Source organism: Astatotilapia calliptera, chromosome 22 (genome assembly GCF_900246225.1).
Source record: "Astatotilapia calliptera chromosome 22, fAstCal1.2, whole genome shotgun sequence".
Taxonomy (NCBI): domain Eukaryota; kingdom Metazoa; phylum Chordata; class Actinopteri; order Cichliformes; family Cichlidae; genus Astatotilapia; species Astatotilapia calliptera.
In genome coordinates, this window is record NC_039322.1 from 16,100,023 (window position 1) to 16,124,204 (window position 24,182).

At 41.8% G+C, this 24,182-nt stretch overlaps 6 protein-coding genes across 16 annotated transcripts in view; 4 read left to right on the forward strand and 2 right to left on the reverse strand.

Annotated features, from left to right (window-relative positions):
- The window catches only part of ripor2 (RHO family interacting cell polarization regulator 2), a 68,696-nt gene extending 64,385 nt beyond the window's left edge, over positions 1–4,311 (forward strand). For 5 of the 7 annotated variants that reach the window (XM_026155601.1, XM_026155602.1, XM_026155604.1 and 2 more), the window contains 4 exons: positions 493–695; positions 780–863; positions 964–1,054; positions 1,940–4,311. In XM_026155601.1, coding sequence (XP_026011386.1) covers positions 493–695; positions 780–863; positions 964–1,054; positions 1,940–2,040 — 479 coding nt within the window. In that variant the 3' untranslated portion in view covers positions 2,041–4,311. The remainder of the gene's footprint in view (positions 1–492; positions 696–779; positions 864–963; positions 1,055–1,939) is intronic. The other 2 variants (XM_026155600.1, XM_026155605.1) reach the window with 1 other exon arrangement.
- An 852-nt stretch (positions 4,312–5,163) lies between these two features.
- On the reverse strand, positions 5,164–8,813 carry gmnn (geminin DNA replication inhibitor). 2 transcript variants are annotated; one of them, XM_026155441.1, is made up of 7 exons: positions 8,747–8,813; positions 8,345–8,416; positions 7,284–7,376; positions 7,011–7,164; positions 6,842–6,924; positions 6,420–6,530; positions 5,164–5,894 (listed from the first exon to the last, which is right to left on the reverse strand). In XM_026155441.1, the coding sequence occupies exons 2-7, from the start codon at positions 8,399–8,401 to the stop codon at positions 5,709–5,711; spliced, it is 684 nt and encodes a 227-aa protein (XP_026011226.1). In that variant the 5' UTR covers positions 8,402–8,416; positions 8,747–8,813; the 3' UTR covers positions 5,164–5,708. The 2 variants fall into 2 exon arrangements, with proteins under 2 accessions (XP_026011226.1, XP_026011227.1); XM_026155442.1 differs by having other exon boundaries at positions 8,737–8,799.
- Positions 8,814–9,011: 198 nt separating this feature from the next.
- c22h6orf62 (chromosome 22 C6orf62 homolog) lies at positions 9,012–12,934 on the forward strand. Its single transcript, XM_026155440.1, has 5 exons — positions 9,012–10,563; positions 10,660–10,836; positions 10,919–11,044; positions 11,347–11,481; positions 11,593–12,934. Exons 1-5 carry the CDS (start codon positions 10,435–10,437, stop codon positions 11,716–11,718), a joined length of 693 nt encoding a protein of 230 aa, XP_026011225.1. The 5' UTR covers positions 9,012–10,434; the 3' UTR covers positions 11,719–12,934.
- A 1-nt stretch (position 12,935) lies between these two features.
- acot13 (acyl-CoA thioesterase 13) lies at positions 12,936–15,133 on the reverse strand. The gene is made up of 3 exons (XM_026155444.1): positions 14,972–15,133; positions 14,677–14,861; positions 12,936–13,373 (listed from the first exon to the last, which is right to left on the reverse strand). Exons 1-3 carry the CDS (start codon positions 15,053–15,055, stop codon positions 13,214–13,216), a joined length of 429 nt encoding a protein of 142 aa, XP_026011229.1. The 5' UTR covers positions 15,056–15,133; the 3' UTR covers positions 12,936–13,213.
- Positions 15,129–18,240, forward strand: tdp2b (tyrosyl-DNA phosphodiesterase 2b). 4 transcript variants are annotated; one of them, XM_026155433.1, is made up of 8 exons: positions 15,129–15,194; positions 15,469–15,647; positions 15,881–16,005; positions 16,065–16,241; positions 16,387–16,478; positions 17,284–17,402; positions 17,493–17,663; positions 17,750–18,240. In XM_026155433.1, exons 2-8 carry the CDS (start codon positions 15,501–15,503, stop codon positions 18,029–18,031), a joined length of 1,113 nt encoding a protein of 370 aa, XP_026011218.1. In that variant the 5' UTR covers positions 15,129–15,194; positions 15,469–15,500; the 3' UTR covers positions 18,032–18,240. The 4 variants fall into 4 exon arrangements, with proteins under 4 accessions (XP_026011218.1, XP_026011219.1, XP_026011220.1 ...); XM_026155434.1 differs by having other exon boundaries at positions 15,191–15,208; XM_026155435.1 differs by lacking the exon at positions 15,129–15,194 and adding an exon at positions 15,299–15,314.
- Positions 18,241–21,168: 2,928 nt separating this feature from the next.
- On the forward strand, positions 21,169–23,294 carry LOC113014126 (tyrosyl-DNA phosphodiesterase 2-like). Its single transcript, XM_026155439.1, has 6 exons — positions 21,169–21,237; positions 21,327–21,500; positions 21,620–21,711; positions 22,370–22,488; positions 22,567–22,737; positions 22,824–23,294. Exons 1-6 carry the CDS (start codon positions 21,185–21,187, stop codon positions 23,103–23,105), a joined length of 891 nt encoding a protein of 296 aa, XP_026011224.1. The 5' UTR covers positions 21,169–21,184; the 3' UTR covers positions 23,106–23,294.
- Positions 23,295–24,182: the final 888 nt, after the last annotated feature.

The following is a 24,182-nucleotide window of genomic DNA, read 5'->3' on the forward strand; positions in this document are numbered from 1 at the left end:
AGAGCTAACATTTTGATGCTTTATCCACAACTTGGGGAAGAGCAGCGTTTCATGATTTATGAGATGAATCATCAGCAATTTGCAAATTCTGAGCTAAATCACTGTGACCTTTGCTTTCCACAATAATTAGTTAACACAGAAAAACGCAGCTTTCAGCTTTTCGTGTGTTTTGAAGCTGTGTGTTTTTTTTCCTTTTGTTTTTTTTAATGTAATGTAAATGTGCCAGTCTCTAAAGCACTCTGGGTCAGTTTCTGTTGTTTAAATGTGCTATAGGCTATAAATAAAATTGACGTGACTGCCAACAGTATTGATGCTATCATGCTAGTATCAATCCAATAGTAATACCAGCGTTTGCATCGATGTATCTGGATCGATCACCTCACCTCTAATCAGGATTTAGTAGAAGTTTGTGTGTAGATAAGGCCTGTGAGTGTTACAGCTGGCCCTATCCTTGGTTTAATCTGCGTGTGTCTGCGTTGGCTTCCTCCTCAGAGGTGTTTGCAGAGGTCCTGTGCAGCGGAGACTATCCTCGCTGTCTCGCAGAACTGGAGGAGGTGCCTTTGTCATCTCTCTGGCCTGGAAGCAGAACCCTAAGGGCCCTGGCATCCCTCCTCACTGCAGAGGACCCTCAGGTCAACAAGGCAGCCGCCGACTACCTCTCTTCTGGAGCGTCAAACAAGCACTTCAGGACCAGGGTGAGTAATGCTCAAGAGAAAACGGTAGGCGCACCATTTCTGCTTTTTGAGCCACATTTTTAATGGTTGTTTGTGTGTCTGCAGGCAGTGGAGTGCTACACCCAGGCACTGTCGGAGGCTGGAGTGCAGAGTCAGAGGGCAGCCTGCTCAGCTCTCAGCTGTCTGGAGGTCAGTAGTTGTTTACTAAACTGTGCAAACAGCAGTTTTATGCAATAAAGAGAAACATGTCCTTTGGATTTTTACATTTTTATCTTGTTTGTGTGCGCAGGCAGTCGAGAGCATCAGAGCAGTGGTAGCGCTGTGCGATTCAGCCGACGAAGAGCTGCGTCACGTGGCCATAGAAACCCTGCTCACGTTCGGTGCGTAACAAATCCACTGCATTTTATACACAACTGCCATGAGGTCATTTACACACTATAGTGCTATTAAGATGTGTTTAATTGCAGTGTTGACGGTAAATTCCAAGAAAAACACGTTTTCTCTTGCTTGTTTTCTGGGGCAGATGTTTGAGCTTCAACACTTTCTCTGCAGACGCTTTAAAATCTTACATTGAAGGCAACTTTTCTCAAACGCCGAGGGTTTTAACTCAGCATGCAGATTCTTATATTTTCTTTTGTCAATTTGTTACGTCCTTCCGTTGCCTTCTTTCTGCCATAATCTTGATTGTGGGGATACGAATACTGCCATCTGAGAAGTAGGTGGTCATTACTAACAGAAGCTACTTTTAGCTGCTCCTTCACCACAAGAGATCGCCTCAGCAGGCAACGCTGCACGTTTGGTTTGGCAAAGCCCTTCCTGACGCAAATTCAAACCAGCGACCTTTCATTTGCCAAGTGATTTATTCTCACTAATATTTTTAGAAGATTCTGTTGCTCCTTCTGGCCTTCGTCCAAAGTTTCATTCTTAACCCTTGTCAACCAGTTTTACCCGATTCCCAGCAAAATATGCAGGCATCTTGCTGGAGACACCAGTAAGTTCAGCGCCGAGTTTGATGCCATTTCAGTGAACATTGTGTGAAACAGTCTTTGTGAAAGTTAGACAATCTGTGACAGTCCCACACACACTTAGTGAATGTATCTGTAAAGCTGTCCTCTCTGCAAAACATTCACTTTTTAACTAACTGCGCATGAGGCGTTTGTGTACCATCAGTAAATTGTAGCTTTTCCCCGTTCTCCCCTTCAGTAGTTATGTGAAAGGTGACTATGGACACATTATTTCTAATAATCTCTTTTTGCTGCTTGCAGGTGAGGAGGGGCGCCTGGCGTACGAGCAGCTGGACACTGTGCCGGGGGAGATGATCCGTCTGGGCACACGGCGAGGAAACACCGTCACCACTGCCTTCTGAGCCATCACTGAAAAGATAAAAGGACTGCACCCGGACCTCCGAGGACAGCACTTGCCTCCTTAGCTCAACCCACACAGCACACCTCACAGGGCCGTTAACGACTAATCTGTTCATCGATCTGCTTTCTAGCAACAACAAACGTTTTCACTTAAACTGCAGTTAATCACTGTTACTCACTGCCTCCTGAAAGGAAGTAACACCAAACAAGTTGTCTTAACCACAAGGACACACAACCTAGACCCCTCCTGACGCACGCTTACACTCCTCCTCCTCACCCTGCTGTCTGAGCCAGGCACACACCGGTCACGTTAAGTTGAATTGAAAAGCACAAATTTTGACTGGACACAAAGCGGCTGAGAGCTGCTCCAAAGACTGTGGAAATCAAGCACCGGGTCTTCACCCTCCTGTCAAAAAGGCTTCCGAGAACACCCGTCTCACGCACTCTCTGAATAATCTCAAGTTTTACAGATTTATTGTACCACGCAATATACTATGATCTTTGTATAATCACTGTTAACATGCGTTCACCTAGATTAGAAGTGCTTTCTGACGCTTTCGGAAGACCTGCACTGTTGTAAGGCGTGTAAATACGGCTTAGTTTACGCGTGATACACGTGGTTGTGTTCAAGACGTAATTTTCAGGGATCCTCGTGTGGTTGAAAGACCTGTGTGTTTTTTGGCAGGGAGGAACATTAATAAGATGAGGTCACAGCGGTCCAGGGGAGACGGGGGTTTAGCACAGTGCCCAGTGTTCACTCACGCAGCAGTTTGCGTCTGAGATTTCTCCTACTTGCAGTTTAACAAGTGCAATTTTTTCTGTACATATGTGATTTTTTTTTTTTTTTTCCTTTTTTTTTGCACCTGGCTGACACGTGAAGCCCATTTGATATCGTCAGCTTTTGACCTTTTGAGCCTCGTTGTGGCTGAGCTGGCACATTACACAAATACTCTTTGTAAATGTATGTTTTGTTTGTTTTTCCTACAAGGTCAGGAGCCAGTCGAGGGCAATAAACTAGGCAGAGGACCTCATGAGAATGCACTTTCTTGGCAGTTGTGCAGAGAGGATCAGTTGAGGCAGCACGCGAGCTGATAGCAGGATAAGACATTAAGCTTTTGGCCTGCTCCATGCGAACGGTTTAATGGGAACACTGACCCAGGGGAGGCATCTATCTCCAGCTTTTCTCATTGTAACTGTACTACTGAGTCTGGTGCTGCTGCACAGTGACAAAACTTAGAAGCTCACATGTCATATATTTATTATTTACTCCTTGTTATTCTAATATTCTGTCAAGTTATTTTGTATTAGAGCAGACCACATTGTTATGTAAATGATTGTATATTTATGCTCTACTTTCAGGTCTGGTATTTGAATTAATGTCTTTTGTTTAAAAAGGCCTCTGTGTTTTTACCATACGACTCGTGTTTGATTATAATTGGAGTTTATTTTCAATTTAATTATATTAGATTGTTATTTTGGAGAATATTAAGATTTGCTAATAGTAATTATAGATTTTGTTTTCCCTAAAAGGTCCCCAAACTAACGGGGCATTTATATGATAGAGATGTTACTTTATTAAGTAGATTTACTATAACCAAAGGAAAAATCTTGGGATTTTAAAACGGTCTTTTAATAAGAGCTCATCCAGGAGAATGTATTTTCAATACAGCGTGTACATTTGGACCAGAACCCTCAGACTTATCTTTGGAAGCACAAAAAGGAAAAAAAGGCAAACCCGTAATATGAGGATCTCATTACATCTGGTTGTAACTGCACAATCCAAAAGCCATATTAAAAAGCAAGCGGTTAGTATTTTTATGAAAGGTATTCTTTTTGTAATATAATCTGTAAATGCGTGAAGTTGATACTAAAAGTTGTTTCTTTTTTACTTTCATGCAGCCTTTTGCAAAACGTGGTCCAAATTTAAATTCCTTTTCGAGATGTGAACAGCATTACAGTATTTTGGTCCAGTAACTCACTCTGTCTAATTTTCTCTCTTCACAAACTCGCTGTTGACCTGTTTAACAAGTTAATTGGTGGACTGTTCAGTTCCTTAGCACCGTATATAATACAAGGTGGCGAAATGTGCACGTTTAATTTAGGTTTTAATAATAACTGCTGAAACTGAACTTCATCCATCTTCTTGGTCAATAGCTTCAGTACTGATTCATGTGGTTGCACACTGCTCTTCTCCGTCGTGGTTCCTCTGCTCATCAAGAAGTTGCAATAAAGTTTATTTTTGCATAATTAAAAACTGGATTTCTCTTTCCCCACACGGAGTCCATCCATTCTCTTCTGCTTATCCTTGTCAGGGTTGTGAGGGGGCTGGAGCCCATTCAGTCTTAAATAGAATGTTTTGTTTTTTTTAAGTCCTACTGCTGTTTTAAATTAATACTAATGAGTATATGCAAATCCATACGTAATCGGACTGTTACAACTACACAGCAGCTAGATTTTATACGGAAAAGTGGGCATACAAGCTTAACACACCAAAAAAAAAAAAAAAAAAAAGTTTTAGTTGAGTGTAGATTTGACACCCCATATGGAAAAGATATATAAATCTTATAAAGTTTGTATCTGTCTTGTGTGAAACTTGTATGAAAAGCATGAGTGAAAACATAAGATCCCTTGAAAAATTATATAACGAAACTTGTATGTTTTGGATACTTACTAAGACAATATATGAAAGTAATGAGAACGTGGCCACTTTCATGAGTAATCACATAAGTTTACCATTTCTTTTCCATATGGGACAGCCTAAGCCAGCGATGTCAAACTCATTTTACATTGTGAGCCACATACAGCATATTCTGATCCTAAATGGGCCGGAGCACCAGTGCAAGTCAGTTTTTCCTTCCATAGCACAGTAACAAAGACATCTCTAGTTGAGGTCAGTTGTGTGTCACTTTGCTGTAGTATGACAGGCTATCGAGGAGGTCTTTATCAGTGAGAAAAGCTGCAACGCTTCTCAAAATACAGATAAAAGAATCAAGATTTATCCCAACACCACCAAGTGGACCGACTGGAGTCTTCACCCCCCCCCCAGCATACCCATTTATAATTTTCTCATTTCTGTAGCAACTTCACCCTTTAGGTTCAGCAAGAACTACAAGCTTCAATAAGTGTCAAGATTTAAAATATAAAGTTTATTTACACCAACTTCAAAATTTTACAGTGAATGCAACATTTCAGGGTCATGCTCTTTGCCACATCTGGCAGTAAATAACTGACCAACAGTGCACATTTAACTTATCACAACAGGGAAAAACAGGTGTTCAAGTAAAATTTGTAAACACTGTCGCTCAACAGGAGCCACAAGACAAATCAAGTGCCAAAAGAAGCACGTTGGACAAGCATTTTAGTTTCACCTGGCCAAGGTAAACTTCTTTTAGACTAATGGTTGTGGACACCCTGACATGGAAGTCTTTCAGGTTCCAGCAGCTTAGTTCACATCTGTACTTTTCTTACTATGACACATCAAGGGGTCTTCTGTTAAAGGAAACCGTCACTGGCTTAGTTTCTTAAGACCCTTAAACTTGAGCAATGATGAAAAATATATTTAAAAAAAATAAAAATTGCAGGCTGAATTTAGAGTACATACACATCTTTAAAGCTCATCTCCTTCAAACGAAGTACTCGTTGCAGTCAAAGCTTACTCAGTCATGCAGTATTAGTTCTGGAGTCCTGAGGGTCCTGGTTCTTCATCATCCGATAGCTCTTCTGCAGAGCCGTAACTGTAGTCTGGATAGTTTTCACTCTGATCTGCCAAGTCGTCGCCTTCATGTTCAGCCTCATCTTCATCAAAGGCAATCCCTCTGAGCTCATCCAGATTGTCAGGAGATTTCCCAGTCAGTCTCTAAAAAGAGAGTACACCAAGTTTAATTTACCAACAGACCCATCTGTGCAGTCCTGTCCAGTTTATCCATGCAGCTCTCCACCTGGTTAAGTACTCTGCTCAGGGAATTTGGGTTTAGCTCAAAAGGCTGAAATTTTTACCACCAAGTTACTACTTTGTGCCCACTGATTAAACAGAATGAGTCCAAAATTGTAATTGCAATGCTGCAGCAAGTAGCCAGATTTGTAAAACTTGATCAGACGCATATAGTGTTAAGATTTAATTATGCAAAGCATCTCTAGACAGGATGGGCAGTTTATTTTCCCCCGAGTGGAAAAAAGAAGACACTGAAACGGTTGAGGCTGCACCAATAAACTGAACTCCAATCTGTTTAAAGTTTGTTTAGCCATACATTTTAAGCTTCCTGGTGCATCCCTCCAGTTCCACTTTCTCAAAACTGTCCACAGTAATGTTGGTACACAACTGATAAGATTAACATATAGTTTTTCGCCACAACTCAATGTGCAGTCAAATTTTAATACTTACCTCAATCATGTCAGCCATGTACTGGACATGTTGAGCGAGCTCCTGCAGCTCTTCATTTTCACTCTGAAGCTTCGTTAGCTGCTCATCTCTGGCCTCTATGCTTTTGTGGAGCTGAAACAACAAATGCAAACACAAAGTTAAGACAACCTCCTACACATGGAAGGTCTAAACCAGAAAACTGCTTCACGTTAATACACTGTACAGGCAATCTAGCCAAACAATTTAGGAGTTACAGGAATCGTGAAGTAGTGAATGCAGAAAAATGCCAGCATCAGCACCTTTTATATAGAGGAGAATTCAGTGAGCTTCAGAGCTACTCAAGTGCCAGCTGGTCAGTAGCCAAAGGTCAAGTGTGTCAGTGGGAGCGTGGGAACAGCTCAGTTTGCAGCTAAACATTAGCAGAATCTCAGTGATTAACTCACCTTCTCATTCTCCTGTAGAACATTGTACAGTGCTTTCCGTCGCTCCTCTGCTACCTCTTTCCAGTAGGTGGAAGGTGGAGTTTCTACAACAGCAGCAGAGGGTTTAGATCAGAGTTTGAGATAAAGTGAAAATTTGTGACCATCTAGCGCACCGTGCTGCCTTCTCTACCTTTGACCATGAGCTCATATGCTTCTTTGGACATGCCATCTATTAACCCATCAGCTGCTTCTGTTTGAGTGGATTTGACTTCCATCTTGACCCTCTTTGATCCTCTGATTTGCTCAGCTGTCCAATTCTTCCGCTTTGGACCAACCTTTCCGGCCTAAAAAAAAAAAACAAATCATTTCCAAAATTTAGGCTTGAAAGATGCAATTTTCATGAGTGATTCAACATCTACAAGTCTTAATCTTATGCAAGCCAATTTGGACAGCTACTACAAACCTTAGCTGACCTCCCCAGGTCTGAGTTAACCTGACGAACTTGCAGGGTTTGCCTGGCAGGTCCCATAGTCTTTTGAGAAGGTGTGAGAAGGCTCTGAAAGGCATCCAACACAAGTAACCGTTACTGTATATCTGATTAGATTACAACATGCTAACAAAACAGAAGGTAGACTCCCCCTCCCCCTGATTAGCCTTTAGAAACTAAAGATTGAATCACATGGGAAAGTAGCAGAACCCATGTTCTCATTCTCAAAGCTTCTATTCAGCAAGGATTAGCATCACTTCACAAGCTTTACTTTAGTTACACTGTCACCAGGAGAAAGGGCATAAGTGAGGTGCCACAACAGCAATGCCATGTGCAACAGACCTACAGGTGTGCAAAGCGCGGGTAGGGCACAAATTCTTAACAGCCGTGGGAAAGTCTCTCCAATGATCGTTACAGAGCAGCCAGAAAACATAATTTGTTAATGTTTGGCCACAGCTTCACAAGACTGCTGGGGTGTTTTGTATAATGGGTGATTAAGTTGTGAGTGGGCCTTTTCCTTAAGGAACAGCAAAGTAGAAACCAAAACAAATGTAATTTTGTTTAAGTGTAAGCAATAAGACACCGAGCTGCTCAGCAATATGACGAATTTAAATACCACTTTACAGGAAATACCACATTTAAGCGCCTTTCCACACAACCCAACCCTGAAGTGTCCTTTAGGACTGACCTTCAAGCCACTTACAGTAGATGGCTTTGTTCTGTTGAGACTACATGTCCAGAGACTGCTGCAGCTGGATTATACATGTTAATATAAAAGAATTAAGACAACAATAAATGGAAGAGGCAATCTTGGCCTTCTATATTTACATGGAAGTTTTTGGTTTTGGAGTTTAAATAAAAATACTGACCCTCACCCGAAAAAAATAAGAATTTCATGAGAAGCTCTCTAAAATGATACCAGTCACCCAAGAAAGGTAGTATAGGAGATATTTGAGCACTACTAGGGAAATAATTACCACCAATGTTTACACTTGAAAGACAAAATGACGAAACAACTTAAAAGTCTTTGTACTTACCTTTATGTTCTCATTGGACTTCTGGTGGCTCTGCTTTACTTTTCCACTGACGTTCATTTTTTTTCTCGAAACCTGAGCCAGGACAAGTAGTAGACAAAGAACTTGATTTTTAATTAGCAAAAATTATATTTAAAAAAAAATTAAACCTCTAGCTGTCTAGCTTACCATTGACTAGTGATTCTACCCACTTAGAAACGCTACTCTATAAGGAAAGGATCATATGGTCTAAGTTTCCCCACTTTTAAAATAAGCCATGGTAAGAAGGCCTCGAGTCAGCTGAATCTTAAGGAAAACCAATCAGCCACGTTTAAAGAAGGCAAATTAGCCGACGTGAACTATACTTAATGTGATATAACTGTAGATAAAAAAAATTAATTAATTAAAAACATTACCCGAACTTACCCTGCCTGCTTTTTCTTAACCTCGGTTTCCCGTTCGCTCGACTCTTCTCCGATACTCCCGCGCCAGAGGCTTAAATACGCCCACTCCGTCACGTGAGCAAGAGGCCAGTGAGGCGCATGCTCACAAAGAATTATTTTTTTTGCACCGTTGTTTTTTTCCCCTCGTGCGGTCACATGTCAAGGCACGTCATATCTTTGTAGTTGACTGTGCAGCCATTTTGGGGGAGGCTGTAGACCGTCTAGCTTGTATGTGCCATTATTAGCTACCTAAAAAAAACACGCAAACAAAGAAACCAAACGGAAAAAACGTTGGACGACACGTCGTTAAATATGGGCCCGCCGGGAGACAGAAAACTCCACATGTCGACTGAAAGAACGGAGGACTTGAGCTGGATTGTCGATTTATCTTGACATGGCATGCGGCAGGGCGAGCCGGAGGTTGTGACGACTGAAGAAAAGGAGAGAAAGAAAACAAGCGCAGCAAACACCTCGAAACTTCAGACGTGGAAAGCGGGGGGTTGATTTTTTTTGTTTAGCTAACAATTATTTCGCCATTCAACTGCTGTCGTTGATTGGCTATAATTGATTCCCCTGGGCTGATTCTGTTTTTTTGTCGATGAAGTAGTTAACAAGGCACGACTGAAGCGCATTACATTTAGCGAAAATGGTGTAAACGGTTAGTGAGTGAAGCCCGCTGGTTTCTTAGCCTCAAACAGCACTGGCAGTCACATTGAGCCGAGGAGGTGGGGGAAATGTAAACGCGTTTAAAGATGACTGTACGCTAAGCTAGGTGATCACACATAGGCCTCAATTAAGCCAATCAGTCAGATGATAAGATGTAGCTATATCGCTGGCTCACTACTAGTTAGTGTCGGAAGTGAATGCCTAGATTAGCCTGCTAGCTCACCTTAGCTAGTGTGCTAAAAATACGCCCACATCATGACTATCGGCAGTGGCAGCAACGACACAGGCTCTGGGCCAAATGAGTGGCAGTAAAAGTCACGGAAATGTCAAGTTACTTTCGCAGTAGTCTTCGATGTTACCCGGTGCCAATATCTCCTGGCATCTGTGTTTACCTGCCATCTTCGTCTGTATCCCCAGTCCGTCTATAACACGCACATAACAGTGTCTGCACGGAAGCAAAAAGACAGCCATGGATGAGGGACTTTGAAATGACCCAAACGATAGAATATTTGTCTGCTTGCTGTAGTCCACAATCTCAATTGCAGAAAACTAGCGATATGGGTTTTTGCAGCAGCGCTTTCTGCTGATTTCAGTACCATCTATAGGAGGGAAAAGTTGAGTCATTTGAGTTGCTGTTTTAATTTAAATCTTTGTTGTAATCCCTCCATGGCAGGTTGAAAAACGAAGCTCACGGTCCTTGAAAGTCATGTCTTAAAACATGGATTTCTGATCAAGCATAAAGGAGATGTAGTCTTAGCTTGTCGACCATTCCCCCCCTCCTCAACACTGCCCTTTTTTTAACAAAACAATCGAAATGACTTAGTTTTGTTTAAGATTTTTATGACCTTTTAAGTTTGTAGTTGGTATACTGAGGATTTAGCCTAGAGTTTTGATGCGTTGTTTCTGCAAAGGGTAGCCAGCTCCATCCTTTATCAAACAGAAAGTAGAGAGTTTAGCCAAAATATACTGCAGAAGAGGAGAAGACACTACCATCGAATTCCAACCATGGGGGACCCAACTTCACGCAGAAATCAAACACGAAATCGACTTCGAGCTCAACTTCGGAAGAAAAGGGAATCTTTGGCTGATCAGTTTGACTTCAAGATTTATATAGCCTTCGTTTTCAAAGAAAAGGTTTGCCAGCACTACAGATCCACTCATGTTTGTTCCTCATTGTACAACCAAAGCAATGCCTTAAAATATCCCCCCTCCAATTTTTTTTCATTACAGAAGAAGAAGTCAGCACTTTTTGAGGTAGCCGAAGTTGTGCCAGTGATGACCAACAACTATGAAGAAAATATCCTACGAGGTGTGCGCGATTCCAGCTACTCTCTCGAGAGTTCAATAGAGCTCCTGCAAAAAGACGTTGTGCAACTACACGCACCCCGATACCAGTCAATGCGAAGGGTGAGACACAATACCATTTGAAAGGGGGAGTGTATGGAAAAGTAAACATTTTGTGTCATGTTAGCTGTCTGTGTTTTTACAGGATGTGATAGGCTGCACTCAGGAAATGGATTTTATCCTATGGCCACGCAACGATATTGAGAAGATCGTCTGTCTGCTGTTCTCCAGATGGAAGGGGGCCGATGATGAACCCTTTAGGCCTGTTCAGGTCAGTCCTTATCACCTTAGGTTTGGTCAGAACTATAGAAAGTTAAAAATATCATCTTTGTGTACACTCTATTTTTTTAAATCATCTTCACAGTGTAGCAATTTTAAATAGTAAAAAAAAAGCATCTTATCAGCAAATTCAATTTTGCAGCCAGTTTCCCAGATATGTATGAAGTTCAGTCCTCAACTAACACGAAACACTGCGAGTTTGTAGCCTGAGACTAGGCTTAATCTGTGTCTGGGAAACTGAGACTTTACATAACAAAACTTTGTCCTTAGTTCTTAAGTCTGTCTTATTTACAGGCCAAGTTTGAATTTCATCATGGAGACTACGAGAAGCAGTGCATGCATGCTTTGGGTCGTAAAGACAAGGCTGGAATGGTCATGAACAACCCAACTCAGTCTGTATTTCTCTTCATGGATAGACAGCACTTACAGGTATGTCGCATCGCTGAAAATAAAATGTAATTCTCCTAAAAAGAGGAGGAAAAAACCCTGAAATGGTCTTGTTAACACACTTTATCACAAATGTTGTCCACATTCTTTCAGACTCCTAAAACCAAGGCCACAGTTTTCAAGTTGTGCAGCCTCTGCCTGTACTTGCCCCAGGACCAGCTGACCTGCTGGGGTGTGGGAGACATCGAGGATCACCTCCGCCCTTATATGCCTGATTAAGGCTTCTTGCTCCACCCAGCCACACGGAGGGGGAATGAAAAAGAAAAAAAAAAAGCCTTTTTCCCTTCCTCTTGCCTAAGCCTTCAGAAGCAAATTGATGTACTCATCTCCATCCTTTTTTCCCTTTAAGATGTGAACTTATGCTTGGATCTCCTTTTTTGTTTCTACTCGTTCTACCTTCCCTGACCTGAATCTGATTGAGTTCCCATCCTTCATTTTTTTTCTGCCTCATGCTCCCAGTGTGCCCCCACCCCTCTTCTCCCTACCATTTTTGGATTTATCCCTCACCTTTTTTTCCACTTCCTCCTCATTCCCTGCTTCTCACTCACCTATTTTTGTTCATTTGAACCTGCACGAACATTGATTTTGAGTGGTTGGTTGTTCTCTTGGAGCTGCACTGTCAACAGCACCGGTCATTGAAGGAACTCTTTATGTTGCATCAGAACAGGAACAAACAATACACAGGTCATCATGGTGGTTCTCACATGGACGCGTTTTATATCCTTGTTGTCATAAGAAATGATTGTTAAAGTTTGTAATGTCACGCAGGTGTCTAGAACAACTTTACGCAGTCTTGTGACCGAGGACAGGTGTGGAGAGGTGTTTAAACACCCGTGTAAGCAAAGAGATAATGAGATGAACAGTATTTGTCAAATCATATGGTGTAGGTATCGCTTCTTTTAAACAGCCTTAGTTATTTTGCTGGACTTTCAAAGATGGTTTGGTGTCATTTGCTTTCCTCTGAAACATGCTAGGCAAGCCTTCGCTAAAACCTTGAGTGACTTGAAAGGTGTTATACACACAAAGTTGGTTAGACGTTGAGGGTCATGTTCACTGTTCAAGCACTATTCCATTGAGCTACTGAAATGATGTTTTTATGTTTGTTTTATTGGGGATGTGGGTTGGTGAGTAACTGAAATGGCGACATTTATTGTTTAACATACCTAACAAAAGTTGCTGAAAGCTAATTCTCTTATTTTTATTTGACCTACTAAAAGTTAGATGATTTGCCACCATGCTCATCAAATTAAATTGGGTTTTGCAGGCTTGCTTGTCAAAGAATATTACGCACATATAATTTTGCTCCTTGTTGATTCAGTGTGTTCACTTTAAAAGGATGTAAGGCGTGTAACTTCTGGAGTTTTTTTTTCTCTGTTGGTTCTCAAATCAATACTGCTGAGCATATCCCAATACAGTGCAAATTCTGAAAGCATCACTCTTTGTCCATTTTCTTTTATTGCATGCGCACAAATCATTGATACAGTCTTTCAATGAAGAGGGGCTCTGATCATACAATAACCACTGGTGTCAATTTAAGTTATTGGCAAATATTTAACAGCAGGAAATAAGCATCAAGTAACCACCAGCTCGTAGCCCAAGCGTTGTGACACCCACCACTGAAGTACTGATTACAAACTTATTTACAGACAGAGAGAAGCTGTTTACATCGTCACTCTTGCTTTGACACTACAGACAGATACAGAGTGGAGAAGCTTCAGCTGCTGCCAAGATGTTTGGTGTGTCTTCCTTGTGCGATGATCTTCCCTGTAACCTTGTTGGTGAGGTCCACTGTGGCAAACGCCAGACTCCGTCCCTGTTTCAGAACCTGAGCGGTGATGAGAACATCTTCTCCCATCTTGGCAGCGTTCATGTACCTATGACACAGTGACATCTTTTGTAGTTTATCGGGGAAATTATCAGCCAGATTAGGAAAGCCTGCAGGAGGTTAAATTTAATCCTGTGAGGTGTAACTTAACCCTCAGTGCGCTAAGCTGAGTATGTTATTTCTGACTTTCAACATTTATCCTTTAGTCTTGGCAATAAGTGAATAAAGCTACTTTCGGCTGCTCCCTGCCCTGCATTAACACATCGGATGAAACCCCAAAGGGATTTGTCTCCTGGGATCAAGCCAGGGACCATTTTCTTACTGGGCAATTCTGTAAACCAAAGCAAATAAAAATTCTAATCAACAAGGGGGAAAAAAACTACCGGTGTATATATATTTTAAAGTACTTTTCTCTCAAATGTGGGGTCATGACTCATCACTCTTCATGACTTTGACCTCACAGAGAGGCCGAACACTACAGTTTAAGTGGTATTAAATATCCTCATTTCTGAGTGCAAAGCTCTTCCTATTCTGGCTGCTCCCTTCAGGAGTTGCCATCTTTCTCCATGTCATCCTATCCCTAGCATCACACCAACCCTCTGCATCATCCCCTTTATGCTTGTTCCTCTTCTGCAGTTCTAAGCTAGATGCTGAAATACAGTGACCACAGCTTATTAAGAAAAAACACAGTTCTGAATGTCACCTTAACCCCCTGAGTATAGTGCTATAAATGATACGCAGGTAATTTTTTTTTTCCTTTTTCATCTTGTGTGCGATAAGCCCAGCTGATGGATACACCAGTAGGACTGTCTTGTATGTGTTACTATTCCTTTAATTTAGGTTCAAATTGGTTTGCTGTTTGAAGGTGCACAGCGATGAGAAATAAAAACTTAATGTGTTAAACATAAAGGAACAAGCCTGTTATATTTGTGTGAAAATGCTAAAACCATCTCAGCCTCTCCAAACCACTCAACCTGACCTGTCCCTAGCCCTGGTCACTCCACAAACTGGTGTCTATCCTGAGCACAGATAAATAGAATAAAGATAGTAAAGTAATTTTGGACTAAGTGTTCACATTTACCCATTTATGAGGAAAACAAAAATAGTATAATGTACAAAAGGTGACAGATAAAAGTAAAAATATTTAGTTTTTGCATGAAAATAACCCTACACGAGCACAAGTCTGGTTGGTGGCTGGGTCCGTGTTGTAGGACCCTGTGAAGGTTCATTTTACATATTTCAATTGAACCTTGAACCCTGCTTGCTACTTTTTACAGGCAGATCTGCCTTATGCCAGAGTTTTGAGGGGTAGAACCTGTTCCCAGAAAGGCTTACAATAGTTATGGACTCACGTTATATTCATATCCACGCTGACCCCCGGTGCCCCCCTCTCACTGTGCATGATAGCTATGGTGGAGACGATATCAACCAGTGTGGCTGTTAGCCCACCGTGCAGCGTCCCTCCCCGGTTTGTGTGCTCTTCTTCTACCCGCATCTCACACACCACTTTACCGGGGCTGGCAGACAAAATGTCCACCTGAAGAAAACACAGAGTTGTTTTTATGTCAGCGCAACAATACAGACACGATCCGGCTTTTTTCTGCGCTTAAACCAAAAAACTAATTTGCACAAACTGTCCATATTTACCTTGCTAAGTACCCTGTCGAAGCCTGGGCTATCCACCATAGCTCTCATTACATGTTTTAAGGAATTTAAAGTAAGCGAAGCCATTGTTAACGACAAGGTGTGTGTATTTAACACCTTTTCATGCAGCCAATGTCAAACTTCTGTTTATCTTACACCGCCGGAAACTGGGCGTGCCGCAAAACGGTCCGGGTGAAACTTTAACTGGCCAGCCACAGTAAAGAAGGTAAACAGCGCCGCGTGCGTATAAAATTTTAATGCTAATAGTTTTTTTCCAAGCCTTCTTTTAGTTAAATATTTTTTATAATAAAAAGTATATTTTAATGGTATGGAGTCTTATGAAATGGTATATCAACCCTAAAAAGTCTTATTTAAAGCTTCAATTTATCCGAATTAGAAACTGTTTAGCAAGTTCACCCGGACGTATTTCATGGGTACACCTTAGAGAACTTGCAGAGAGCAAAGATGGGCTAATGTTTGGTTTTAATTCTTTATTTCAGATGTACTTGTGCAAAACTGGTGTCTAATAAAGATGGCTTCTACCTCGGAGTCGGACACACCGTCAGTTTCTAACTTGGAGGAAAAAAGAAGCCGCCTCTGTGACGAGTTTGCAGCCATAGCGGGAACTGAAAGCGCCGTGGCTCAGTGCTACCTGGCTGAGAATGACTGGGAGATGGAGGTACATACACCAGCTGAGTGTAACTCTGGTGTTGTAGCCGGAGTCCAAATGGGCACTTTTAATTGCACTCAGCACAGCTGCGGGTTATTTTACTGATTAAATGAGAGCCTGTAGCTAAAAACATTACATTGATGCTGATGCTGGAATACGGATGTATATACAGCCAAGTCCTGATATTTATTTTATTTTTTAGTCCTGTGATAAGCAGCACATTCCTGTCTCTTTTCCTTCAGAGAGCCTTGAACTCATTCTTTGAGGCAGACATGGAGAGAGTGTTTGATGTTGAGGAGCTTCCAGAGAAAGACACCACCCCCAAAGCTAAGAGGCAGAAGGTTGAAGATGCCCCTGCTGCAAACTGGTGAGTCTGCTGTCTTTTCTGTGTATGGTGACGTTTACTTATGACTCTGTTCATTTTAGCCAAACTGTCTGTGGAAACATTTGCAGCATAGATTTGACTGCAGACAGTCCTGCTACCACACGGAAACCTTCAGAAGAAGATGATGGTAAACTGTCCATGATCACCTGGAACGTGGACGGACTTGATACGGACAACATTGCAGAGCGTGCCAGAGGCCTGTGTTCATATTTAGTCTTGTAAGCATGTGCTACAGTTGTTGCACAGTTTTAGGCATCATTTGGAGGAAATTTTACATTTTGCTCAAAGTTCTATATATTTGATAGTTAATGTAAGTAAAGTAATTGTTTTTACTTTAATTGTTTTATTTTTTTTGTTTCATAGATACACTCCTGACGTGGTGTTCCTGCAGGAGCTCATTCCCCCGTATGTCCAGTACTTGAAGAAACGGGCTGTCAGCTACCTGATGATTGAAGGTACAGTATGTTAGATACAGTTAGGCAAAGCACTCATGTGAACGATAAAATGGTCATTAATGGCTGAATGCAGTTGAACTGCTTTGGTTTCCCTCAGTGTCGCATTAGCAGAGCCATTAGAGACATTTGTAGATATTAGTGACATCTGTGTTCTTCTTTCACTGCGTTTATAAATTCTGACTGTTGTACTAATATGGGGATTATACTTCTGCGGGAACTGTGACAGGAAGCTCATTTTAAGCCCACGAGGTAACCGTCTGCATAACCTAACGTGGACCTCCAGAGAAATGTAACTGCACATCGGGTCAACACTGACTTGAATAGGCATGGAAGGTTGCAGAGTAGGAGTAAAAGGGGTGTCTCATGGTAATTTTAGGGCTTTTATTGACTTGTACAGTTAAGACATTTTAGTCTTCAGCACCACTTATTAAAACATTCAAGTCAGAGTGTATATGTTTATTTGAGTCTGTAAGCATACTTTTGACTCTGTGTGGATTAGAGAAAATCTCAAATGAATTCAGACTTTCAATTTTTTTTCACTCATTGAAGATGTAAGCTTTACAATCATTGCACACTGGAAATAGGACAGTTCAAAGTAGTCATTAAAAGCGCCCATATTACCACGACATTGATACATACAATGACTAAATGTAAACTGACCACAACCGTTAAGTATCTCTGTACACATACAGTTTGCACATGATATTGATACTTATGTGTATCAGCATACCTTGACTAAAGATTTGATGTGAAGGGGAACCAAAGCTTAAAAGTCTCCATCTTCCTCTTGACTTGTGTTGACCAGGTGGTGAGGAAGGTTACTTCACAGGGATGTTGCTGAAAAAGTCACGAGTCAAATTTGTGGAGCGTGAGATAGTAGCTTATCCCACCACTCAGATGATGAGGAACCTGCTTGTTGCTCAGGTGTGTGCAAAATCATCTCTGATATTTTCTTCATGTGCATAAGTTCTGCGGAACGGGATACTTAGGACCATTTTCCTTTCCAAAAATCAGGTGATCGTCAACAGCCAGAAGCTGTGCCTGATGACATCCCACTTTGAGAGCTGTAAGGGATATGCTGCAGAGCGGATGAAACAGCTGCATGTGGTGATGCAGAGGATGTCAGAGGCACCTGATGATGTCACCGTTGTGTTTGGGGGAGACACAAACCTGAGGGATGCGGAGGTCAGACGCTGCTCCTTCCACTCACATACAGCCAGTAAACTTGTAACAAGTAATCACAGTAATTCTTTTCTCTGGACCCGTCTCAGGTGACCAAGGTGGGCCTGCCTGCAACTGTCTGTGATGTGTGGGAGCGACTGGGCAAACAGGAGCACTGCCGCTACACATGGGATACTAAAGCCAACAACAACAAAACTGTTCCGTATGTCAGTCGCTGCCGCTTTGACAGAATCTACTTCCGCTCGGCTACCAAGGATGGAGTCCCTCGTCTGGCCCCTGATCACATGGCCTTGGTGGGGCTGGAGAAGCTGGACTGTGGCCGCTACACTAGTGATCACTGGGGAATCTACTCCACCTTCACAGCTGAATAGAACTACACAAAACAACCAAAAACATGACAGTTAAGCATTTTATTTTAGATCAGCCGCTCTTTAAATGACAGTAATGCTATGCAGGAAGATGTTCTTATTGCCGGTAAATGATTCACCTTAATTTAATCAGTTTTATACTCTAATGTGTGTCTGCTTAAGTGTTTTATGGGGTTAAAATGACAAATTAAAAAATGAAAAGTACCAATAAATTACAATGTCTTTGTTTTATTATACACTTGCACTGATTGGGGGGGAGAGTCCATTAACAGAAGTCTGACAGCTCTTCAGCTTTTAACCTTGTTACATGATCTTCCTCAGTGGATGGAGTTGGGACTGAAAAACACCACACACAGCATGAGAAACCCTACTGTGATGTCACTCTGTATGTAATACACACATCAGGCCACTAGAGGGCAGTACACAGTTGAGTAGCAACTGTTCAAACACTGACTTACAGGACTGAGAGTAGTGTTATGGGAAGTCCTAACTTTTAAGCACTACATGCATATGACTGAAGCTGTTGAGCCACTGTTTCAACAGCTAGATGCAGTACTATCCATCCACTCTCTTCTGTGTATCCAATTCAGGGGCTGGAGCCTGTTCCAGCTGTTCTAGGGCAGTGATTTTGTGTTTATTATGTAAGTCTTTACTTACTTACTTACCTCCAGCCCAAGAACACGGAATACGGGGGCTCCCCAAGGATGTGTGTTGAGCTCCCTTCTCTTCACTCTGCTGACCCACGACGAGATCTACTACAGGGGTGAAGTTAACCATCTGCCAGAGTGGTACAGCAACAACAACCTGTCCCTGAATGTGGAGAAGACCAACAGTGACTCTACTTCCTCTGCAAACTGAGAAGCACAAGAGATTCAACCCCCATTATGAGCACCTTTTACAGAGGCACAGTTGAGAGTATCGTCACCAGCTGCATCACTGTGTGGTATGACTCCTGCATTGGGTTCTGCAGGAAAAAATGACAACGGGTAGTGAGAGCAGCCGAGAGCATTGTGGGGACCTCTCTTGCCTCCCTCCCCAGGAGATCTACTGCACCTGCCTCATCTGGAAGGTCGTCTCCATTACAGGTGACTCCACTCATCCCTTCAACAGCGTCTTCAGTTTGCTGCCATCAGGAAGGATACTGAAGAGCCTCCGGGCCAGAACCAGCAGACTGAGAGACAGCTTCGTCCATCGGGCTGTCAGGATGCTGACCATCTCTGGATCGAGAAGGGGGGCCCAAGGGTACATCTTTCGCCATCCTACAATGCTGTGATTGTAGCCATTCCCCACTTTCTGTGAATGGTACTCATGGCCATTGATCAATAGGCTTTGATTAGTTGTCATTGATCAATGGTCATAAGAATTTGCATACTAACAATCATGGAATTAACCCCCCGGCACATTGTTCATTCAGTGGCGCTAGTTTCCTTCACTATGCAAATGTACTGTTTATATGGTTGGGGAAACCTACAGTCAGCTGAGACTGAAGAAGTCACTTGGATGATTGACGAAACGTTTCTCCCACTGAATATGTCCAGATGAACAGAATCAACCTTTTGGGATTTACTTACCTGGATGATTAAGCACGCATCAAGACGTTATTTTATTAAACATTTTAAAATGTTAGCAGCACAAACAAACATTTTTGCAGCACAAACCAGCACAAACGTTTGACATCCATTTTGTTTGATTCCATTAATATGGGGGGGCTGGTTGACCTCTAGAAATTTTTGTTAATATCTTTAAAATAATAACGGCACAAACAAAAATTTCTGCAGCACAAACCAGCACAAACGTTTGATACCACTTTTGTTGGATTTGGGTAATGTGGGGGGGCTGGTTGACCTTTTGACCTTTACATTTTCATTAATATCTTTAAAACAGAAGCAGCACAAACGAAAATTTTAGCAGCACAAACCAGCACAAACGTAGCACAGTTGATTGACACCCATTTTGTTTGATTTAATTAATGTGGGGGGGCTGGTTGACCTCTGATGACCTCTAGAAATTGTTATTAATATCTTTAAAATGATAGCAGCACAAACGAAAATCTTTGCAGCACAAACCAGCACAAACGTAGCACAAACGTTTGATACCACTTTTGTTGGATTTGGGTAATATGGGGGGGCTGGTTGACCTTTCCATTTTCATTAATATCTTTAAAACAGAAGCAGCACAAACGCTAATTTTACCTGCACAAACCAGCACAAACGTAGCACTAAAAAAGTAGACCATTTTGGCCCGTTTTGGAGCAGTCTGGGGGGATGGTGACCTTTGAATGACCTATAAAATAAAGTTTAATATCTCGGAAACCGTAGCAGCACAAACGCTAATTTTACCTGCACAAATCTGCACAAACGTAGCACTAACCGCTCCGCCTATTTGCCTTTACGTTTCAAGTGGGTGGGGGGTCAGCTTCACTCTGCTCGTCAAGCGAGGTGTACTGGCAGTCGCGTGACACACACAGATCGAACACATATTTCTGTGTTGCAGGTATGGAGATGTTCTTATGTTTTGGAGATGCAGTCTTTCATTTATTGTTCTTATAAGTTGTTTTGATGTTTTTTCAGTGACATATTATTTATTTTGTGCTTTTTGTTTTTGAGAGCTTAAGTTAATGTTTTAAAACAATTTGTTGTATTTGATTCGTTATATTAATGTAGTATTAATGAAGCTGCAGGCACAGCTCCTTTCAGCATGGCCGGAGGAGAGGTGTACTGGCAGTCGCATGACACACACAGATCGAACACATATTTCTGTGTTGCAGAACACAACGCAGAACAACAGGCGTAACACATGAACGGGTTACACTTACATTTACATATCGTGATACTTTCTGAACCTCTGTTGTTGCTTTCATTGCTTTGTCTGCTCACTGGCCTTTCTCTGTACGTATGTTTATTTAAGGTTGGTATAAAAAATATTAAACCTTGATAGAATGGGTGGAGCTAGAACATGTAAACATACTTTACCAAGGACACGAAAAAAGTTATATACACATACTGGGAAACTGCCTGGGTATATTGAAACCAAACCTGTGTGTGTGTGTGTGTGTGTGTGTGTGTGTGTGTGTGTGTGTTTGTTTTATGACTTAAACAGTGCATAATCTTCCTGTCACCTTTATTTCAGAGAGAGAACTAACTTGTTGAAGCAGACATGGAGAGTGACTCTAAAACACACAGTGGTGATGATACTACTCCAGATGACTGGTAAGTCTGCTGTCAGCTCTTCTATGTATGGTTAAGTTTACATATGACTTTTTGTATTTTAGCTGACTGACTCTGTGAAAAACTTCCAGGATGGATTTGGCTGTAGACAGTCCAGATGGAAGTCCTGCTGCCAGTCCTGCTGCTACACAGAAACCCTCAGAAGAAGAGGATTTTAAACTGTCCCTGATCACCTGGAATGTGGACGGGTTTGATTTGGAAAAACGTCCAGAGCGTGCCAGAGGCCTGGTTAAATATTTAAACTTGTAAGTACCTGTTACACTTTTCACACTTTTAGGCATTGTTTGGAGAAAATGCAACATTTTCCTAAAAGCTGCACATATGTGACATTTAATATTATTAAAGTAAATCTCTGTAAATACAGACACAACCCTGATGTGGTGTTCCTGCAGGAGCTCGTTCCCCCTTATGTCCAGTTCTTGAAGGAACAGCTCGTCAACTACCTGATGATTGAAGGTACAGTATGTCAGATAGATACAGGTAGGAAAGGCACAGGTATGAATGATCAAATGGTGATTAATGGCTGAATGCAGCTGAGCTGCTTTGCTTTGACTTCATGTAACACATGAAGAGAGCTGTTAAGGACTTTAGTCAATATTAGTAACATCTGTGTTCTTCCTTCACTGTTTTTATAAAACCTGACTATAAAACTTTGTACTGAGACTACATGCTTATTACTGTTGTGGGACAGCTGTGTGGCAAACGGTTCGTGCACCCAAATTAAGGACTTGCCAGACAAACTAAACTCAAAGCAGAGCTTTATTAGCTGGCAAAAGGCAACCTTTACAAAAGATAAGGCAGAGTAAAACTTGAACAAACTCTAAGGGCTTAAGTACACATGAGGTAATCAAGGAGATAGGACACACCAGGGAACAAGGGTGAACAAAATCTGACTAACGAGACAGACTGAACAATACACACAAGACAAAAAATCCAGGAAGTAACACAAACACTGAGACACAGATAAGATCAACCAGGGAACAGAACTAGAAACATGGAAGAAGAGCTAGGAACTAATACTCAAAGAATAAACAAATCATTGACTAAAGATTTGATTTGAAGGGGAACCAAAGCTTAAAAGTCTCCATCTTTCTCTTCCTTTTGTGTTGATCAGGTGGTCGGAACGGTTGCTTCACAGGGATGTTGCTGAAAAAGTCACGAGTCAAACTTGTGGAGAGCGAGATGGTAGCTTATCCCACCACTAAGATGAGGAGGAACCTGCTGGTCGCTCAGGTGTGTGCAAAATCATCTCTGATATTTTTTTCATCTCCATAAGTGATGCTCAGGAACATTTTCGTTTCCAAAGCTCAGGTGATCGTCAACGGTCAGAAGCTGTGCCTGATGACATCCCACTTTGAGAGCTGTAAGGAAAATACTGCAGAGCGTCTGAAACAGCTGCATGTGGTGAAGCGGAGGTTGAAACACGCACCTGATGATGTCACCGTTGTGTTTGGGGGAGACACAAACCTGAGGGATGCGGAGGTCAGACGCTGCTCCTTCCACTCACATACAGCCAGTAAACTTGTAACAAGTAATCACAGTAATTCTTTTCTCTGGACCCGTCTCAGGTGACCAAGGTGGGCCTGCCTGCAACTGTCTGTGATGTGTGGGAGCGACTGGGCAAGCAGGAGCACTGCCGCTACACGTGGGACACCTCTGCCAACAACAACAAAACTTTTCCCTTTGTCGCTCGCTGCCGCTTTGATAGAATCTACTTCCGCCCGGCCATCAGACGTGGAATCCCACGTCTGGCCCCTGATCACATGGCCTTGGTGGGGCTGGAGAAGCTGGACTGTGGCCGCTACTCTAGTGATCACTGGGGAATCTACTGCACCTTCTCAGCTGAATAGAACTACACAAAACAACCAAAAACATGACAGTTAAGCATTTTATTTTAGATCAGCCGCTCTTTAAATGACTGTAACACTATGCAGGAAGATGTTCCTCACTTTATTTTAATCAGTTTTATCCTCTAATGTGTGTCTGCTTAAGTGTTTTATGTGGTTAAAATGACAAATTAAAATATGAAAAGTACCAATGAATTATAATGTCTTTGTTTTGATGTACACTTACATTGATGGATGAAAAGTCCAAACAGAAGTCTGACAGCTCCTCAGCTTTTAACCTTATTACATGATCTTCCTCGGTGGATGGAGTTGGGACTGAAAAACACCACACACAGCATGAGAAACCCTACTGTGAAGTCACTCTGTGTGTAATACAAACATTAGACCACTAGAGAGCAGTACACAGTTTAATCGCAACTGTTCAAACACTGACAAACACAAGAAGCAGTGTTATGGGAAGTCGTAATGGTGAGTAGTGATGTGCGATACTACTGATTTCCTTTCCGATCCGATACCAAGTAAAATTCAGGGTGGTATCGGCGATACTGATCCGATACCGATACTCTGTACAAAAACGTAATGTTTCATTGCATTTCATAATACAATATATAATTGTATTATGTAATTGTAATAATAACATAACCATATTGCTTCATAATGATTAGAGGACAGACAACTTGTTTTTATTGTTTAATAATGCAGAATAATCATATAGAAATAAAAAAAACTGACGTGCGCTATTTGAGCATGTTGCCTGCCTGCAGCACTAAAGGACTCTGCGAGAGACGTCTGTCTCGCCCTAGCAGCACCTGTCCCTGTCCTCCTCTTCTGTTCACCTCAACATAAGCTTATCATATTCTGTGATGTGATTTACTCTGAGGTGTTTGACGAGGTCAGTAGTGTTGCCACAACAACGTGTCCACACAGGACTCTGTTTGCGCTCAGCCATTGTTGTGAGTGTGCGCCAGGGGCTGCGACACATTTATACAGCCGTATTCCGCATATGACTATGAAAGGCGTAAGAGGAAGTAGTTCCTTCCAAATTAGACGATCCGAATTGTATAGTTTCTTTCCACTGCG

Coding starts and splice junctions, on each gene's coding strand:
- c22h6orf62 (XM_026155440.1), top strand. CDS start 10,435: ATGGGGGACCCAACTTCACGCAGAAATCAAACACGAAATCGACTTCGA. Junction 11,045..11,346: donor AACCCTTTAGGCCTGTTCAG/GTCAGTCCTTAT, acceptor TCTTATTTACAG/GCCAAGTTTGAATTTCATCA. Junction 11,482..11,592: donor TGGATAGACAGCACTTACAG/GTATGTCGCATC, acceptor ACATTCTTTCAG/ACTCCTAAAACCAAGGCCAC.
- LOC113014126 (XM_026155439.1), top strand. CDS start 21,185: ATGGAGAGTGACTCTAAAACACACAGTGGTGATGATACTACTCCAGAT. Junction 21,238..21,326: donor GATACTACTCCAGATGACTG/GTAAGTCTGCTG, acceptor AAAAACTTCCAG/GATGGATTTGGCTGTAGACA. Junction 21,712..22,369: donor CAACTACCTGATGATTGAAG/GTACAGTATGTC, acceptor TGTGTTGATCAG/GTGGTCGGAACGGTTGCTTC.
- tdp2b (XM_026155433.1), top strand. CDS start 15,501: ATGGCTTCTACCTCGGAGTCGGACACACCGTCAGTTTCTAACTTGGAG. Junction 15,648..15,880: donor AGAATGACTGGGAGATGGAG/GTACATACACCA, acceptor CTTTTCCTTCAG/AGAGCCTTGAACTCATTCTT. Junction 16,242..16,386: donor CTGTGTTCATATTTAGTCTT/GTAAGCATGTGC, acceptor TTTGTTTCATAG/ATACACTCCTGACGTGGTGT.
- gmnn (XM_026155441.1), bottom strand. CDS start 8,401: ATGAACGTCAGTGGAAAAGTAAAGCAGAGCCACCAGAAGTCCAATGAG. Junction 7,377..8,344: donor AGTCCAATGAGAACATAAAG/GTAAGTACAAAG, acceptor GATGCCTTTCAG/AGCCTTCTCACACCTTCTCA. Junction 6,925..7,010: donor ATATGAGCTCATGGTCAAAG/GTAGAGAAGGCA, acceptor CTGCTGTTGTAG/AAACTCCACCTTCCACCTAC.
- acot13 (XM_026155444.1), bottom strand. CDS start 15,055: ATGGCTTCGCTTACTTTAAATTCCTTAAAACATGTAATGAGAGCTATG. Junction 14,862..14,971: donor TCGACAGGGTACTTAGCAAG/GTAAATATGGAC, acceptor TGTTTTCTTCAG/GTGGACATTTTGTCTGCCAG. Junction 13,374..14,676: donor AGCGTGGATATGAATATAAC/GTGAGTCCATAA, acceptor ACTGTGTCATAG/GTACATGAACGCTGCCAAGA.